Genomic DNA, 16,157 nt, shown 5'->3' with positions numbered 1-16,157 from the left:
ATATTTCATATTCTTTAACTTTTTTGTGTATCCACACTCCAAAATTTCTTAGGACTGTTCTGTGGTATTTCATTATTATGGTATCTTAATGCCTCACAAATGAATAGCTTTATAATCACCACACTTCTCAGATTGAGAAGTAGTCTTGTCCCATTTTGCAAGTGACTTGTTCAAGATCCCAGTCCAGTTTCTTAACCATAAAACCATCAATCTAAACCCAAAAGAACTTTAGGTATTTACAGTAAAGAGGTGTGCCTGCTTATTTTCCCCTCCACCCCCTTTTTTTTCTGTTTGGTTGCAAATGCTCTAGTTATAATTGCATGTAACTCGGATATGCTAATTGTTTCTGAATATAGCATACAGCAGGCATGTCTGCACGTGCCCCTATGGCACTGTTGTTATTGCGCTGTCATTTAGTACTTCCTAACCGGTGGTGCATGGTTATTTTTAGCTGCTACATCGCCATTGCAACCTGCTATAGTGAGGGAGTATGTTGCTACGGCGATGTAGCTGTGGCATCATGGTTTGTGCCTGCCAAAGCTACGGTGATGTAGCGTCTTGTGTAGATGCACCTAGCAAGTATTATAGATTCACTGTCCCAAATTTTCTTGTGTTATGAACCTTGTACACTGTGTTTTCTGGCTTTAAAATACCATTTCTTTTTAAAGGAGTATGATGCTGAAAAGGGACCTGAGAAATTGGATGAAAGCCACACATTTGCCACCAGCAGTGGGCAGGGAAACCTTCCTGGTACTAGAAAAGTCTATGAATTCTACAACGCTCCAATTGTCAAGTTCTGGTTTCACACGGTTGGTCATTGCAATAATACTTAGATATCCATGTTGCCTGAAACACCTATTAAACCCATAATAGACTGCATATACAGTAATGATGTCGTCTACCAGTTAAATACATCCATTTTTGGGGTGGAATGTAGGATCTGCTTCCTTCTTTCATCCTAACAATAATTGTGTGCATATATTAGCATTTTTAAGCAGCTGCTATTAAAACAGGATTTCAAGCGTGACAAAAAATTCTGAAATATGTATTTTTCAGGAGCCAGGCACATCTGTAGAAAAAAGATTTGAATATGGCTTAACATAAATGAACTTACTATGTAACCTCCCCTATCTTTTATAAATTGTTTTTGAAGAGGCTTGTATTGATGCATATAAGATAATTTGGTATGTGCACAGAAAAATGTGTTCTCTTAATCCATTTAGTAACTGGTCCCTAATCTTGTGCTATGGGAGTTTTATTTTTCACTTCAACGAGTATAGGATCAAGCTGCTTGTTGGGTACAGACCATAGTGTACATGTAGATTTTCTTATTTAAGGAAGTCTGTCAGACACTGTGAACAATATTTGTAATGGTCCAAATTGTTTATAATACTATTAAGCATCTTGAAAAAATAGTAGTTATTCTTCTAATTTCTATCTTTTGACAAACATTGATATTTTTGTATTTCAAATGTAGCAGAAGCCAGCTTGCTTTTCTTTGTGAACTCATTTATCTGTTCACTAGCTTTAGTGCTAATGTCAGCATCAATGTTCTTTGCTCTGGGAATAGTTAATACTACAGAACCAGCAAGATGCTCACACAACATTGTTTGACATTAGTAGGGCTCTGTAGAGTCAGAAACATTTTTCATGCCCATTGAAAATCGTAAGAGTGAGGCTACATTTTTTAATGTGTTCTGCATTTACCTCAGAAGAATAATTTTAAAGCTACTTTTGTTGAATATTTTGGAATAAAGTGGTGGGATTTTTTAAAATGTTGTTTAAGGTCTGGGGGACAATCCCTAAGAATGAGCACAATGGGGTGGACAATTTTTGTATTCTAATTCTTGATAGGATCTCATTAGTTTGACAACATTTGTTTCATTATAAAACACACTTATTGTAGTGTTCCATGCTCATGTCGCAACTATTTATGCACAGGAAATGTGTGTTGTGTGTTTTGTAGATGGCATATGTGGCTTTTCTCATGTTGTTCACTTACACTGTGCTAGTGAAAATGGAACCCAGGCCCACCGTGCAAGAATGGCTTGTAATCATCTACATTTTTACCACTGCTGTTGAGAAAGTCAGGGAGGTAAGCTTTTCACAAGCTCTGTCTTACATCTATAAAGAATGAATTATAAATTGCAAATTCATAGTTTCTTTTCGTAAGGATTTACAAGGATTTATAAAACAAGGGTTTATAAAATGGACGCTTAATGTTTCCTTATATAGATACCTAAGCCAGTCTTATATAGATACCTAAGCCAGTGGGAACTGGCAGGTGTTCAGTATGCTTAAAATTAGGTGATTAATATGGATTTATGAATCTAAATTTAGGCATAGATTGATAGAGGTATCCGGATTCTACCTCAGGTCACTCCTTACACTGTGATAGTTATTGTAAGAAGATCTATTGCATGTAGAATAAATCTATGGTCACCTTTAAATCCCTTTGGACAAAAATCCACCTAATAATATTGTACACATTTTAGTGTCTTCAAATTAAAAACAAAACAACAGTGGGGAAAGTATTGGGAATTAATTGTAGCCAATTAAATCTGATTCTCCAAACACGATTTGTACTTCAAAGCCATAGGTGAGCTAAGGAATAAAGCAGATAAAATTATTTTTCCAAATTATTTTGTGTGATCAGGAGAGAGAAGGCAAACCCTCTATTCATTTGACTGCAATATTGGAAGTAATATAAGATAGTTGAAATGCTTGATTTTTTAGAAGTGTAGGGGGTGCACTTTAAAAGCTCTGCTGGTTTGAATCTAATTCCGTTTACTTAAAAGGGAATAAATAGAAGAGTTCTCTCTCTCTCTCAACAATGGGACTGTGGTAAAAGAGGGCATATAACGGCTTTCAAATGGAACAAGAATGTGGAGTAGGAAACATGGTTTGGAATGAATGTGGCTGCGTGAGGGTTTAAATGATTAAAACACCCAGGAGGGTGATCTCATTAAAAGAAATAAAGATACGAAACATCAGGCACCTCAAGCGGTTATTCATATTGTTGTCAACTCCTTGTTTTTGGACTCCATAGTAACCCAAAATCATGAAATTCCTGTCTTATGGGGGCTGGGGCTTTGTTGATTTCGTAATTCTGGTCCACTGGAAAGAATTTTGTAGGACACTGTGTCTTATACATACCACTAATTAAATGTTGAGGGTTTTGTTGTTATGTGCAATTATGAAAAAAAAACATTTCTCCAGATTTTATCAAGTAATTGCTAAAGCCTTAGGTCCTGATTCTGCAAACACTTACTCAAGTGAGTAATCCCATTGAGTGCAATGGAACTACTCAGTTACATGTAGGTGCTTATATGTGTAAATTACAGGATCAGGGCCTAACACTTCAAAATCTTTCTCCTACTTGCTCTTTATCAGTTTGATCTTACAGAGCAATGTGTAATTGGCCTCAATCATGCAATGTATAAAGGTCTTATTTATGGCCTTCGAAAGATTCCACTTCACACATTTGCTTAGTGAGGCTGAAAATCCCTTTGGGGCACACTTACAGTTCAAGGATTTGAATGTTTCATTCTTTGCCTTGCCAACTCCCTTTTTTAGGATCACCATGTCCTTGCTAAAATACAGGGATCATACTCCATCTTACTTGTTTAGTCGAAAGTAAGACATTTTAATTGTTTTCACCTCGGCAAGGTTGGGCTGCTATTTTCCATGACTTTAGGGCTTTTGAAATGGTTACTATAGGTCATGACCTCTTCCTCCTTCAAACGTTCCATATTTGTTTTAAAAAGATACACATGCTTAAGTCATAGAAAACTGCCTGCTCTTTTCTTCGGTGGAATGCATTCCTCAGCATTAAGGAGCAGAAATCATTTCTATGTAAAGGAAAGGAGCATGTTTGGATGGGGAGAGAGATTTTTGAACAATCTGACTGTGACTTTTAGTAAACTCAGTAAATAGTATATTGCAGAATGGTGACCTATACAACTTTCATTATGAGAACTTGCTGAAAACATGTATTTTCATGTGTCAATTGATGGTTCAGACAGGATGGCAATATAATGAATTTTCCAGGCTTTTGTTGTTGTTTTCCTTTCTTTTCAGGTATTTATTTCAGAGCCAGGAAAGTTGAGACAAAAGGTGAAGGTGTGGATTTATGAATACTGGAACTTCACCGATTCCATAGCTATTGTCCTGTTCATGACTGGTTTTGGCTTGCGCTGGGCTGATCCTCCTGTTCAAACTGCAGGAAGGCTAATTTACTGCTTGGATATCATATTCTGGTATACGCGGCTCCTTGACTTCTTTGCTGTGAATCAGCACGCAGGTCCATATTTAACAATGATTGGGAAAATGGTAAGTACTTGACTCTGGGGCAATATTTTTTCCAGTTGTGATGTTAATGAGGGAAGATGAAAGTTCAGAAATGGATCCAAAACAAAATGATGGCAGACTAGAGCTGCACTGATAATTCAGAAGTATTTTATCTGTAAATTTTGCCTCTCATTCTATTCATGAAATGACAATGATCAGATCAGAGTTTTCTCTAATTTATTCATTATTTGAATTTATTCACAAAAGCCATTTTCACTTGGTTCCTTAGAGAGAGACTGCATTTTAGTTGAGCTTTCTGATCCAGCTAGATAATAAGATGGAGGGAAAAAAAAACCACTCTCTGGCTCTGGCAGACAGTGGCTTAGTATCATAGGTAATTCCCCTAGCTCTTGGAAACTGTCTCATTATTATTTTACATTTTGATTCAAATAATTATATCCCATTTTTAGCAGGAAAAATTTCCCTGAGATCAAAGTTAGATTTTTTATGTCAGAGCTGAGGCTAAAATACTGTGTGGTCTTGAGGGAGGTCTGCAGATTCCCTCTGTCATTTCCTTCAGTTATTGGAAAGTGTCTTATTAATCCTTTACATTTTGGCTCCTATATTAATTCTAGTGCAGTGTTAGAAGGTGAAATACTTTTCCATGGTGTTCTTTGAGACCCGTCAGAAAGACTTTATCAACTCAAATTCAGCCCTGAGGAGGGCCAGCATGAGGTCTATGCACCATGTAGGACTTACTCTGGCTCTCTGTGCTGGGGGTAATTTCAACTGTAGTGGATATTACTGGGCAATTAATTCATGGAAATGAAACTTCCCTCTTTCAAGAGTACTTGTTGTTACTGCTGATGTTCAGATTCCTGAATTTAAAAGCCATGATATATATTCACTCTTATAATTAACACCACTCTTTTAATACAGATCTCTCTGATTAATTTTCCCATGCAGACAGCAAACATGTTCTATATAGTGATTATGATGGCCATAGTGCTGCTGAGCTTTGGGGTGGCACGAAAAGCGATCCTTTCTCCAAAGGAGTCTCCTTCTTGGACTCTGGCACGAGATATAGTATTTCAGCCTTACTGGATGATGTTTGGTGAGGTCTATGCTGGAGAAATAGATGGTAGGTGATTTTGATGTGACTTCTGATGTGCTTAAAGCTAAGTATACATGGAAATGCTTTGCTGGATTTCAGCTGTAGTTTGAGTCATTTATGAAGTCTACAGCTTCAAAGGATTTTGGTTCCAGTCTGAACTGGTGTTGTAGTACAGGAACTGGAAGGCATGTATTTCCTTTAGGATCTTTGTTAAAGACTAACATCAGCTTTAGAAACTTTTAACCTTGTGAATGAAAAATCACAAAGCCCAGGAAGAAGCATGTAAGAGCTTGGAAACAAAGCAGTATTAGTAAAGGAGATCAATCAGTGAAATTTAATTTCTAGCGATTAGGCCAGTCGGAATGCTGCAAAACTATCTTCTTTGAAAAAAACCTTTCTGCCATGACATGGACATTGTCATCTATCCAGACAACTTCTCTACAAAAAAGACTTAAGCCAATCAATGTACTGACAACAATAAAAATAAGTGAATGTAGATAAATAAAATTAAAATGGAGTTAAAAATCTGATCAGAGACTCTACTTAGAGAAGAAACAGAAACTCCATGAAATTCACTGGGGAATTCATCGTATCTATTGTTTTTTGGCCGGGTTATTTTTATTTTTATGAAAGGCACTTACATGCTACCAGCAAAGGGCACAACCTCCCTTCTTCCCCAAGAGAGTTAGAAAAAAATTCTGCTTCAATATGGAATATAGCTCAGTATATCCTACAAATGTGTAAGCACTCAAGGGTGCTGCATTCATTCTTGCTGCTGATGCAGTTGCAAACTGACATATTTCTCAAGGTCAGCTATGAGAGAACTTCTTTCAAGTCCACACCAGTTCTAAGAACACTGGCAATTCATCTTTCACGATTCAGTTTATCTAATCTCTTATTGATGATAATCCTCACAAAGTTTGCAATTGAATATTTTGTTACCTAAAAAGACCTGCTATTTATGCAGTGGTTGCATATGCTGATTTATGATTGTGAAATTGGTCATAAATTTCAGGTTTCTGCAGAGATTATTTTTCAAGAAAAAAAACAGGATTTGATTAAAAGTCCCTGATACCAAAATGGCAAATAATAAGAAAAAAATCAGTCAATTTTGGGACTTCATGATACATTTAGTGTTTGTTCAATTTTAACTGTAACAAAATGCCTCACTGACTGGGTTTGCCTCATTGACACAATCAGATTATTATTAATGGTATTTAAGTTCAGTAGTGGTGCAAAGGGATCTAAAATATTCCATAAACAGAGGGCTAACTCCTCAGTTGGTGCTAATTAGTGTAACTCCTCTGAAGTCATTGGGTCCAGCCAGCTTTGCTAACTAAGCATCTGGCATTTCAGAATGAAAAGAAGGTGACATTAATAACCTTTTATTAATCTATACTGATTTACATAAAACCTATTGTTTCCTTTCTTTACAGCTTGTGAATTAGATGAAGACTGTCCCCCAGGCTCATTCCTCACACCATTCCTCCAGGCTGTGTACCTCTTTGTACAGTACATCATCATGGTCAACTTGCTGATCGCTTTCTTTAAGTAGGTACCTCTGGTATGTTGTTGCAGAGCCAAAAAGCCTATGAACAAACTGCCATTATTTCTAAAAGATGCTCCAGTAAGAATGCCTCTTTTTTGCCATGTGATAAACCTCAAATTCTGGGAGAGTATTTGTATGTGTCATTGTGGTGAGGGACACCTGGGGGGTGTAGAGAGTCTGTTCATTGTTTTGTCATTTAAAAAAAAACAACTGAAAAATAAAACCCTCTCTTACAACTAGAGAACCAGGCAGCACCACTTAGCAAACTCCTAATAACTAAAACAATGGGAAACATTTATTCTTTGGCTCTGGAAAGCTATATTTAGGCTGTGGACAGGCATTATGTTTGTGCCAAAAGAAAAGCCTTTCTTCTGGGACAAAAAGAGAGCATACACGCATTCAAGGGATTTCTTTTGGAAGAAAACTGGTTGTTCTGCAAGGAAGTTAGATTTCTATGAGAAAGATCTCCCTCCTCCAGCACTAACTTGAATGGCTAAGGAAGCCCGATATCCCACAGTCCTCTGCTCTCTCTCCCTCCTTCCTCCTTCCTGTACTTCCATTGTAACCTGCCTGCCATCTGAGAACCCCAGGTAACCTGTTTGCATTTTTACCAGCTATATTCTTCTGTCACCAGTTTAACATTCCCCTTCCCTTCCTCCTGTCTTGTACCTGGTGTTTTCCACCCCTCCTATCCTCACTGCCACATATTTGCATTTTCACAGACCTGTATTTTGTATTTTGGCTTCTATTCTACACAGGAGAGCATACAGTTCACCAGCAGACTCTCTCTATGCCTGAAGAAGGGTGTTTGTGCCCAAAAGCTTACAAAGAACAATTTTTCCAAGTATTTAGTTGGTCTAATAAAAGATATCACATCTACCCAAAGAACCTTGTTTGCCTTTGTCCTTAGACCAACATGGCTACAACCAACAACCCCTGTACTCTTTGCACACACCCCTTTGGCTTGACCTGGAGGAATGCATGGAGTGGGGCTATTTCCCCATGGCAGAAACTGGGAGAGAACCAGGGAGTACTAGAGGCTTGCTTCTTGGGCCACCTCCACCCTTACAGGAGCCCACTAATTGGCAGCCTGTCCTCTCCACTGCCTGGGAAGTGGTTGACTGCCAAGAGGCAATTGGCAGCTGCTGAAAAACAGCATCTGTCACAGACAACCCTGGGAGGATTCCCATCATGGGAGAATGGCCTACTGTCATCCCATCAATCAATGGGTGGCCCATGGAGCAGCCCTCTAGTGTCCTTGGCTGGAGTGCCCACCTGTGCAGCTTTCCAGCTAGGAGGGCTGCAGCACGTGTGTGCTTCAACTCCAGGGATATTTTCCTTACAAGGAATTTCAGAGACATTCTATGAAACTCTTACTGTTAGAAATGAACACCTGTCCACGGCTTAATATATTGATAGCATCGCATAATGTCATAGAAGGATTGCTCATATAACATCTTTTTTATTTCCTGTTATCAGTAATGTTTATTATGATATGAAAGCCATATCAAACAAGCTCTGGAAATACAACCGCTACCGTTACATCATGACGTACCATGAAAAGCCGTGGCTGCCTCCACCGTTCATCTTTCTGAGCCACGTTGGCCTCCTTGTAAACTGCATCATTCACCATCAGCCTCCAAATGAGCTGGATCAAGAGGAAGGTGATGTTGGACTAAGTGAGTAGAGAGCTGATCTTCCTCGACTTACGCTGGGGCAAATAGGAAGGTGGTTAGGAATGTTTTGCTAGGCTTTCCGCACTGTGTAGATAGCCATGTTAGTTAAAAAGATATTTTTGGATTTTTTACTGTCCCACTTTATATATCTTCTAGGAAACTCCATTTTACATTGGGGAATGTTTTGTTCTGTATTTTAACTTTGATTTATTGTATTTTATGCTAACTCTTCTTTGCTACTATTCACAGTGGGGACCCTTCACCTATTCTAAGTTTTAATTTGCATCCAAACATGTCTGAATTTTGCATCCTCTCTATCAACTCTAATCCTAACTTCAAGCAAGCTTTATGGAACTACCGTGGCTGGAATAATATTATCATTTCACAATATTGCATTGAACCAAAATGACAGAACAACTTAATATTCGGTTGCAAATGGCATGAATTTTTGGTGCCTTGATTTCCACCACCCCCTGGAAACAAACAAACATGGGATTCTTAATCTTTTTTTAATTCACTTGCGAGTTTTTCAGGAACTTGTGTAATGTTCAACTCTACTTCTTTAAAAATAAAAGGATGTGTAACAGAATAGTAATTTTAATGTAAAATATCCTGTGCTTTTGCCAGGGAAAAACTACATAGTCATTTCTAAATGCTCAAGTTCACGAACTTTTGGAATGAGCATGTTTCCCTGATGTCGTAATGTACAGTTTATTCTATTTATCTACCCAATGTCTCTTTCATTTCTTCTTATTTTGTGGACTGTCCTCCATCTGGCAAACAGGATCTTCCACATTAAGGTGATAGGATAGCCTAGAGAATAGAAACTGAGGACTCTTATGGCAGCAGCACACTTCCCTTTGTAATGTATTTGGGCAATTCATTTGATTCTCCCTACTTTTTGAGTAGATATGGTCATATATTTTAAAGGCAAAAGGCCCCATTATTGCATTATTGTAATCCAGTGCAGGGGTGGTCCACCCGCAGAATGTGCAATGCATGTGGCATAGGAAGCCTCTATGTGTGGCATGGGCAGTTTCTGTGTGTGGCATGTGGCAGATTGGGAAGGAGCAGGCAGCACAGTGGCAGATCGAGCAGAAAGCAGAGCAGCAGATTGGGAAGAGGAAGGGGATCACAGTAGCACTCAGGGGAAGTTGCCAGGCTAATATGTGGCACACCTGACTGGTAGGTTGGTCTCCACTGATGTAGTGTTATCTTCAAAATAACACATAGTAGCTTACCTCGTAAGACAACACCAGGTGTTGAAAAGGTAAATTCAGTGATGACTGGGAGATGATAAGCTTCTGCAGTGTTGAAAAGAGCTACAGAAGTATCTAAATCAACAAGGGTTTTCAAGAGTTCGTTGAAGTTGGACACTGTCTAGTAGTAGTCCATGAGTGATGCTTCACAAACTATAATTCCTCACTTGTGCACCTCACCTATTCTGTACAAGAGTGGAGAGTTTCATATTGGTTGTTGTGATAGATGCCTAACAGTTGATGATCCCTATTCAAGAATGAATAAATAAACTGCTTGTAGTTTTAAAGGAGCCACGATATATATAGGACCTTTCAGAAGCAGCGGCTCTTTGAGTGACTGATGCAAGTAAAAAGAATTCAGAATGCATCAATCTTCCTTTGAAGTAGCACTGTTCTGACATATTTTTGTTATAAGTGACTAAATCAGTTCACAGAATGGTTTATTTGTAAAGAAGACCAAAAGCAGAAAAATAGCTTGCCTAAGTTATTGATGAAAGAGGGTTCAGTCTGGGCTTTACACCTTTTTTTCTGAGAGAATTATTTCATGTCTGTATGCACTATATATTGAAAACAGCTTGCTAAATTTCTTTTTCATGAAACTGAGTTTTCTTTAGTAATAGTTTAGGTATGGGGAACCAGTGCCATCCTGTGGACAATAGATATAAACACTAAGGCATAGTGAATGGAATTGTCCAGGCAAGGTCAATAAGGTTACATGTTGCTTAGAAAAAGAAAAGACCAATTAGATTATCAAGTCCCTCTCACTGCATTAGAAGGCAGCAGTATTATTCCAGTAGTGTACCTGTATTTCAACAGGGGTGCTCAATCTTTGGGATGTGGACCAGATTCAGCCCCTGGTGCCGGGTCAGCTGGCCTGCAGGCCTCTCCATGGGTCTGAAAATTTGGAGGCAGAGGAGTGGAGACCTGTGGACAGCTCTGCTGGCCGGATAGTGTGGCCCTTATGGGTTGGACTGGGCATGCAGGGCAGTGTGCAGGGGTGGTGTGAGACCCCAGGGCCTAATCCCAGTGCATAGGGCTGGGTGGGGGACACAGGATCTAATCTGGGTCGTGGACTGGCCCTGTGCCACTCCTCTGGCTTGTGGGGCCAAAAGATTGAGCACTGCTGTATTACAATGATTAAGTGCAAGGAAATAAGAGGAAACTATAATGCATGATAATTGGATGCTGTTTGTTTTACAGTAGTTGCTAAAGGCAATTGCTCTCTAGTTTTAAAGAAAGATTTTGCCAAAGTGATTCAAGAATAGGGATCATATAATCCTCTAATCCAGGAGTGGCAAACTCCCTTAGCCCCCTGGGCAGGATCTGGACCACAGAGAGCCTTGTGAGCCAGAAGCAGATCCACCTCTGTTAGCAGAGAATGGCATCAGGGAGCTGTGGGGGTTAATGCAGCCATTGCTCCCCGCCCCTCGTCTAGTGACACATTTCCCTAGTGGGGTACCAAATGCTGGAATTTGGTGGCTGGCCCCACCTTCATTCACCCCTGGCCCTGAATTCCTGGCCCCTTATGGAGCCCATGGGCAAGATGATACTCCTGTTGTAGTCTGAGAATCACAAGAAATGGAGAAATATATTTCTGGAGTATTGAAACCCACGTTAAAGGAGCTGGCAAAAAAAATCTAAAGAACAATGAATTTGAAAATTGTTAAACAGGAATCAATGAAGTATCATAAAGATTAGACCTCTGAAGACTGACTTATTGTGATGTGCCCTTTACGTTTCTTAGTACTAACTTAAAATCAATCCATTCTCTCAAAAGTATTACATTAATCTTCTATAAGGATAGTCACATAAACGATAAGCTTGTTACCTTTGTCTAGAGTTGTAAATTTAAATGCGTTTTGCAGTATTTCTTGCTTTGACATTTGTATGCATACGAATGTCTGAAGCAATTAGGTAGAAAATAATTCCATGACTACTTCTCAAACTGAATAGCTGAAATAGTTCTAGTTGTTACAGTTTATGTGAATTGCCTTTAGGAATATTTTCAGCCAAGTTAGGGAAGTAAAAAGAGTGTCATAAATAACTTTTATAGTGGAAGCTATTAAGTATTAGGCATATCTGTAGAGGCTGGCAGATATTCATTTAATGGTGCAATGTGATCCGATCTCTAATCCCCACAGTTGTGCCTACTGCCGTGCCATGCTTACACAGTAGGGGGGCATTATTGCTGGGATCAGGGATCAGATCCCAATCATGCTAATGCCAGCAGGGAGCCTGGTGCAAGAGTTTCAGATTTGGGGGGAGAGAGAAAGGAGGGAGTTGATTGACTCTTCTCACCTGGCAGCAATAAATGCATGGACTTCCCTGCTGGGACTCCAGAATCAGAGAGCCTCTCCCCATTCTTGGGTTCTGGTGGATGTCTGAAAACCACCACCGTTTTTAGCAATCCCTCATGTAGAGGAATGCTGTGGGAGGTGGGGAGAGGCTCCATGATACGGGGGTTCCCATGGCTGGGGTGTGTAAAGTTCCTTGTGTTGCAGCTCCTTGGAAGCTACAGAGTAAGTTTGTCAAACTGCTGGCCATTTTAAAGTGCCTTTCTGTGCAGCCCCCATGGACTGTGGACCAAAGCAGGAAGGGCTGCTGGGCATGGGAGTTGATAAATTCCCAGTGGGAGAAGCCCCTCAACTCTGCTGTCCCCACCAATCATTCCTGGGAACCTTGCACATCCACCGATGCTGACTCCCATCCCACTGTTGATATTGGAACTGAGCATGCTCCACTTTTCAATATGTGGCAACATCCAAAGGAACTACAAAGATCGAGAGGTTTTGTGGAATATATTTGTGTCTGGTTTGCCACTTTATAGAATGATAAATTGGCTGCACGTATATGCTGTTACCTTTTTATGGTGCAATTGAAACATTAATCACACCTTAACTGTAACATCTGCCATGAGCCTGTAGTAACAAAATTAATGTAAATTTGCAAGAAAAAAAGTATATCTGAATGAGTAGTCCTTTGGCTCTGCATTTCAAATCATTTTAAAAAATGAGTTAAAATACTATGAGGTGTTGGCTGCCCCGCCCCACCCCGAAAAAAGATGAAAGATATTAAACACATACTGGGTATATTCACACATCCCCAGTTTGTATGTGTAAACACAAATTCACAGTTTCAAACCTGATTCACTCTTTTCAACTCAGGAAAGAATAGGAAATGCATTTTCCCAGTTTATTTCCTTTTTTTCTTTTTTTGCAAAGAAGCACAAACAGTTTGATACCAGTGATTTTCTCATTTATTTAGAACTATATCTGAGTGATGAAGAGTTAAAGAAACTTCATGATTTTGAGGAGCAGTGTGTGGAGAAATATTTTCACGAGAAGAATGAAAACCTGATTTCTAGTGACAGTGAAAGGATCCGTTTGACAACAGAAAGGTTTGTGTGTGCTGCTGCTACTGAAATCCACCTAAATTGGGACATATGTAGTGCATAAAAAGACTGCTAATTAGCTAATACCTTGGGGATAAATTATGTTTTCTCCAACACATGTGCAGGGGAAAAGGGAACAACACATGCAGTCCCTTTCCCTTGGTTGCAGCTGCAATGTCTTTTTTTAAATCCATGTACAAAGTATAACTAGCAAATGCAGCCAGCAGAACTGCACTCCTGGCCATGTGCAGTACATGAGTACATTATTCTCATAGTGCCCTTAGGTTAATTATACTTGTGATTTGCACTATGGAGGCCATTATGGAATCACCACCCTTGTACATTGTTATACCTTCTCTCTGAGATTGTGGGTGCCAAAGGCACTATGGATGCCATTTTCAATCACTGTGTTGAAAGTTTCCTGTTGAAGTCAGTGGCAAAGCTCTCAACTCTTTTGAACATCCTACTCAAAATGCCATCCTTGTGTAGAAATGTGTTTTACCCAGTGAAAGGTAGCCCATCTAAATCATTACCCTTCTTGGACTTCATTTTCCATATATCAGACCAAAACATGCACAATAAAATGAATAAATCTAGCAAATAAATGCCTGATAAAAAGATACATTTGTCCAAACAATAAATATCTATTATACCAGAGAGATTGCATTTAGTAGTAAACTGACCTTCTAAAAATATAGATCCAACAAATACCTGTTTCTTGTTCTGTGTTCCAAGTTAAAATATATCTAATCAAATAAGAAATATCCCTCTAAAGACCATTGTTTAGAGGAACAGAATACCAGCTTAAGGTTTCTTTGTAGCATGCTTTTTGTTTTGCATAGCTACTACTTCAGATGCTACTCATATACTATAGTTTTTCTTCTGTGCTGCCTGAAGCTGTTTGAAAGCGTTCATATGTTGGTGGACCATCACATTGAGAAACTATATAACCTACTATATTTCCAGATAGATTTGAGACAATGATTAGGTTATAATGCACACTTGATCAGTTATTCCAAGTTGAAAAATTCTCACAATTGGTGTTTGAAGCACAATAGGTGTTTGAAGACTTTATAAAGCTCTGCTTCTTTGGCACTTGAATTCTAGTGATGGTAAAAATGGGTATTCAGGATGTAAACACTGGGTAAATGGAAGTCCTTGAGCATGTTTTGAGCATTTTTTTTCCCATGGGAGAGATGGAAAGTGAGAGAGAGAGAGAGAGAGGGCAGGGTGAAGAATGATAAGAATGTATTCATTATTAGAATAGCTCATACCTGAGTATAAAAATCATTTAATTGTTTATCACTTTAGGCCCGGTTAGGTGATTTATTATTATACGTAGGTGTTTAGGAAGATGAAATAACTGGAAAAAATAAAAGCAAATTTTTAATTTTACAATGGGAAGGATTTTCATTGTCTTTGTTTTAATGTTTTTATTTCTTCATTGGATAATAGGAATCATGCAATACAAAGATCTGTTTCACTAATTTAATATCCATGTTTGTTTCTTTTTTTTCCCCTAGAGTGGAGGGGATGTTTTTACAGCTAAAGGAAGTTCATGAGAAGGTCTTTTACATCAAGGAATCTTTATTTTCCCTGGATAGCCAGTTAGGACATCTGCAAGACCTTTCTGCCTTGACTGTTGATACCTTGAAAGTCATTTCTGCTGTAGATACCTTGCAGGTGGAGAAGGCCCTGCTGTCTCACCCAAAGTACCATACATGTAGAAAGCTTCCGCATAGCTGGAGTAATGCTATATATTCAAAGACTTTGAGCAGCTTGGAATGTTTAAGTGATAAGAAGTACAACTACTATAGCATGCCACCTTCCCTTCTGAGGAGCTTGGCAAGGAGCCAGTGGCCATCAGAACACTGTAGCCATATCTTTCAAAGTGAAGACTTTGAGGAAGCAAAGAAAGGAGGCAACCAGCAAAAGCAAGAAATGGAGAGTGACACTCTGACTTCTGGTGTATCCTCTGAGATGAAATCAGCCCCGAGATGCGGACAATTTCTCTTGGTCCCTAGTGGTCAGCAGGGACCTGCTGTTTCTGAAGAAGTCCATTTGAATTTGTCTCTCCCATGTACTCCTGCCAAGTACAAGGAACAGAAATTGGTAACCAAGCAGCATCGTAACAATGTACTGCTGAAAAACTCACAGGATGCCAAGCTCACTGAACAAAAACTAGAACGTTACCAGACGAAACAGTGGGACTCCATTATTCAGGTGTCAGCGGAGGAGGATAATGGGATTGTAATGGATCACTCTTTGAGCCTGGAGCCATCTCCCATTGCCAGTGACACCTTACTGCCCTCGTGCACATATACGAAGGACGATAGGGTTGGTTATGTAAACTGGGGCTTTTCAGAAGGGGATGAAAAAGGGGTTTTCATCCATGAAAAAAAACAGCAATCTTGTATGCATTCCACCTATAACAGTGACTGCAACTGCACTAGTAATCAGCCCCAACATGTCCAGATAAAAGAATCTAAGTCCTTTTCCTACAATTTGGACAAATCAGGGTATAGCAGTGATACCCCAGTGTCTCAGCTGCGGCACAGTACCTCCTTCTGGATCAACCCACTCAGGAGAAACTGGAGTTTCTACAAGGGCAGCAGTTTTCAGTCCTGCAAGGAACAGAAAGTGGAGAAGACCTGCAAAATCAAAGGCAATAATAATGTTATACCACAGTATCACCTCTTATTAGAGACCTCCTAGTTCTTTATAAACAGCATGGTTGAGCTGTTCAATTATGCCCCAAATGTATTGGGTGCAGTTAAGGATAGGGCAAAGAAACCGGTTTTGCACCTTCACACAGATGCGAGAACTGTGCTAGACCTGATCCCAGCTTCGAGGCTTCTATGAAATATGCTGATAGCTA

The 16,157-nt window shown here is 39.3% G+C and overlaps 1 protein-coding gene across 3 annotated transcripts in view; it reads left to right on the top strand.

Annotated features, from left to right (window-relative positions):
* TRPM6 (transient receptor potential cation channel subfamily M member 6) overlaps positions 1 to 16,157 on the top strand; it is a 119,665-nt gene that overhangs the window by 69,380 nt on the left and 34,128 nt on the right. For all 3 annotated transcript variants that reach the window (XM_059724798.1, XM_059724797.1, XM_019478180.2), the window contains exons 19-26: positions 669 to 809; positions 1,967 to 2,095; positions 4,081 to 4,332; positions 5,257 to 5,431; positions 6,841 to 6,955; positions 8,433 to 8,632; positions 13,153 to 13,285; positions 14,803 to 15,944. In XM_059724798.1, coding sequence (XP_059580781.1) covers positions 669 to 809; positions 1,967 to 2,095; positions 4,081 to 4,332; positions 5,257 to 5,431; positions 6,841 to 6,955; positions 8,433 to 8,632; positions 13,153 to 13,285; positions 14,803 to 15,944 — 2,287 coding nt within the window. The remainder of the gene's footprint in view (positions 1 to 668; positions 810 to 1,966; positions 2,096 to 4,080; positions 4,333 to 5,256; positions 5,432 to 6,840; positions 6,956 to 8,432; positions 8,633 to 13,152; positions 13,286 to 14,802; positions 15,945 to 16,157) is intronic.

Source organism: Alligator mississippiensis, chromosome 3 (assembly GCF_030867095.1).
Source record: "Alligator mississippiensis isolate rAllMis1 chromosome 3, rAllMis1, whole genome shotgun sequence".
Taxonomy (NCBI): Eukaryota; Metazoa; Chordata; order Crocodylia; family Alligatoridae; genus Alligator; species Alligator mississippiensis.
Note: the sequence above shows the minus strand (reverse complement) of the source record. Positions and strands in the feature narration are given on the sequence as shown.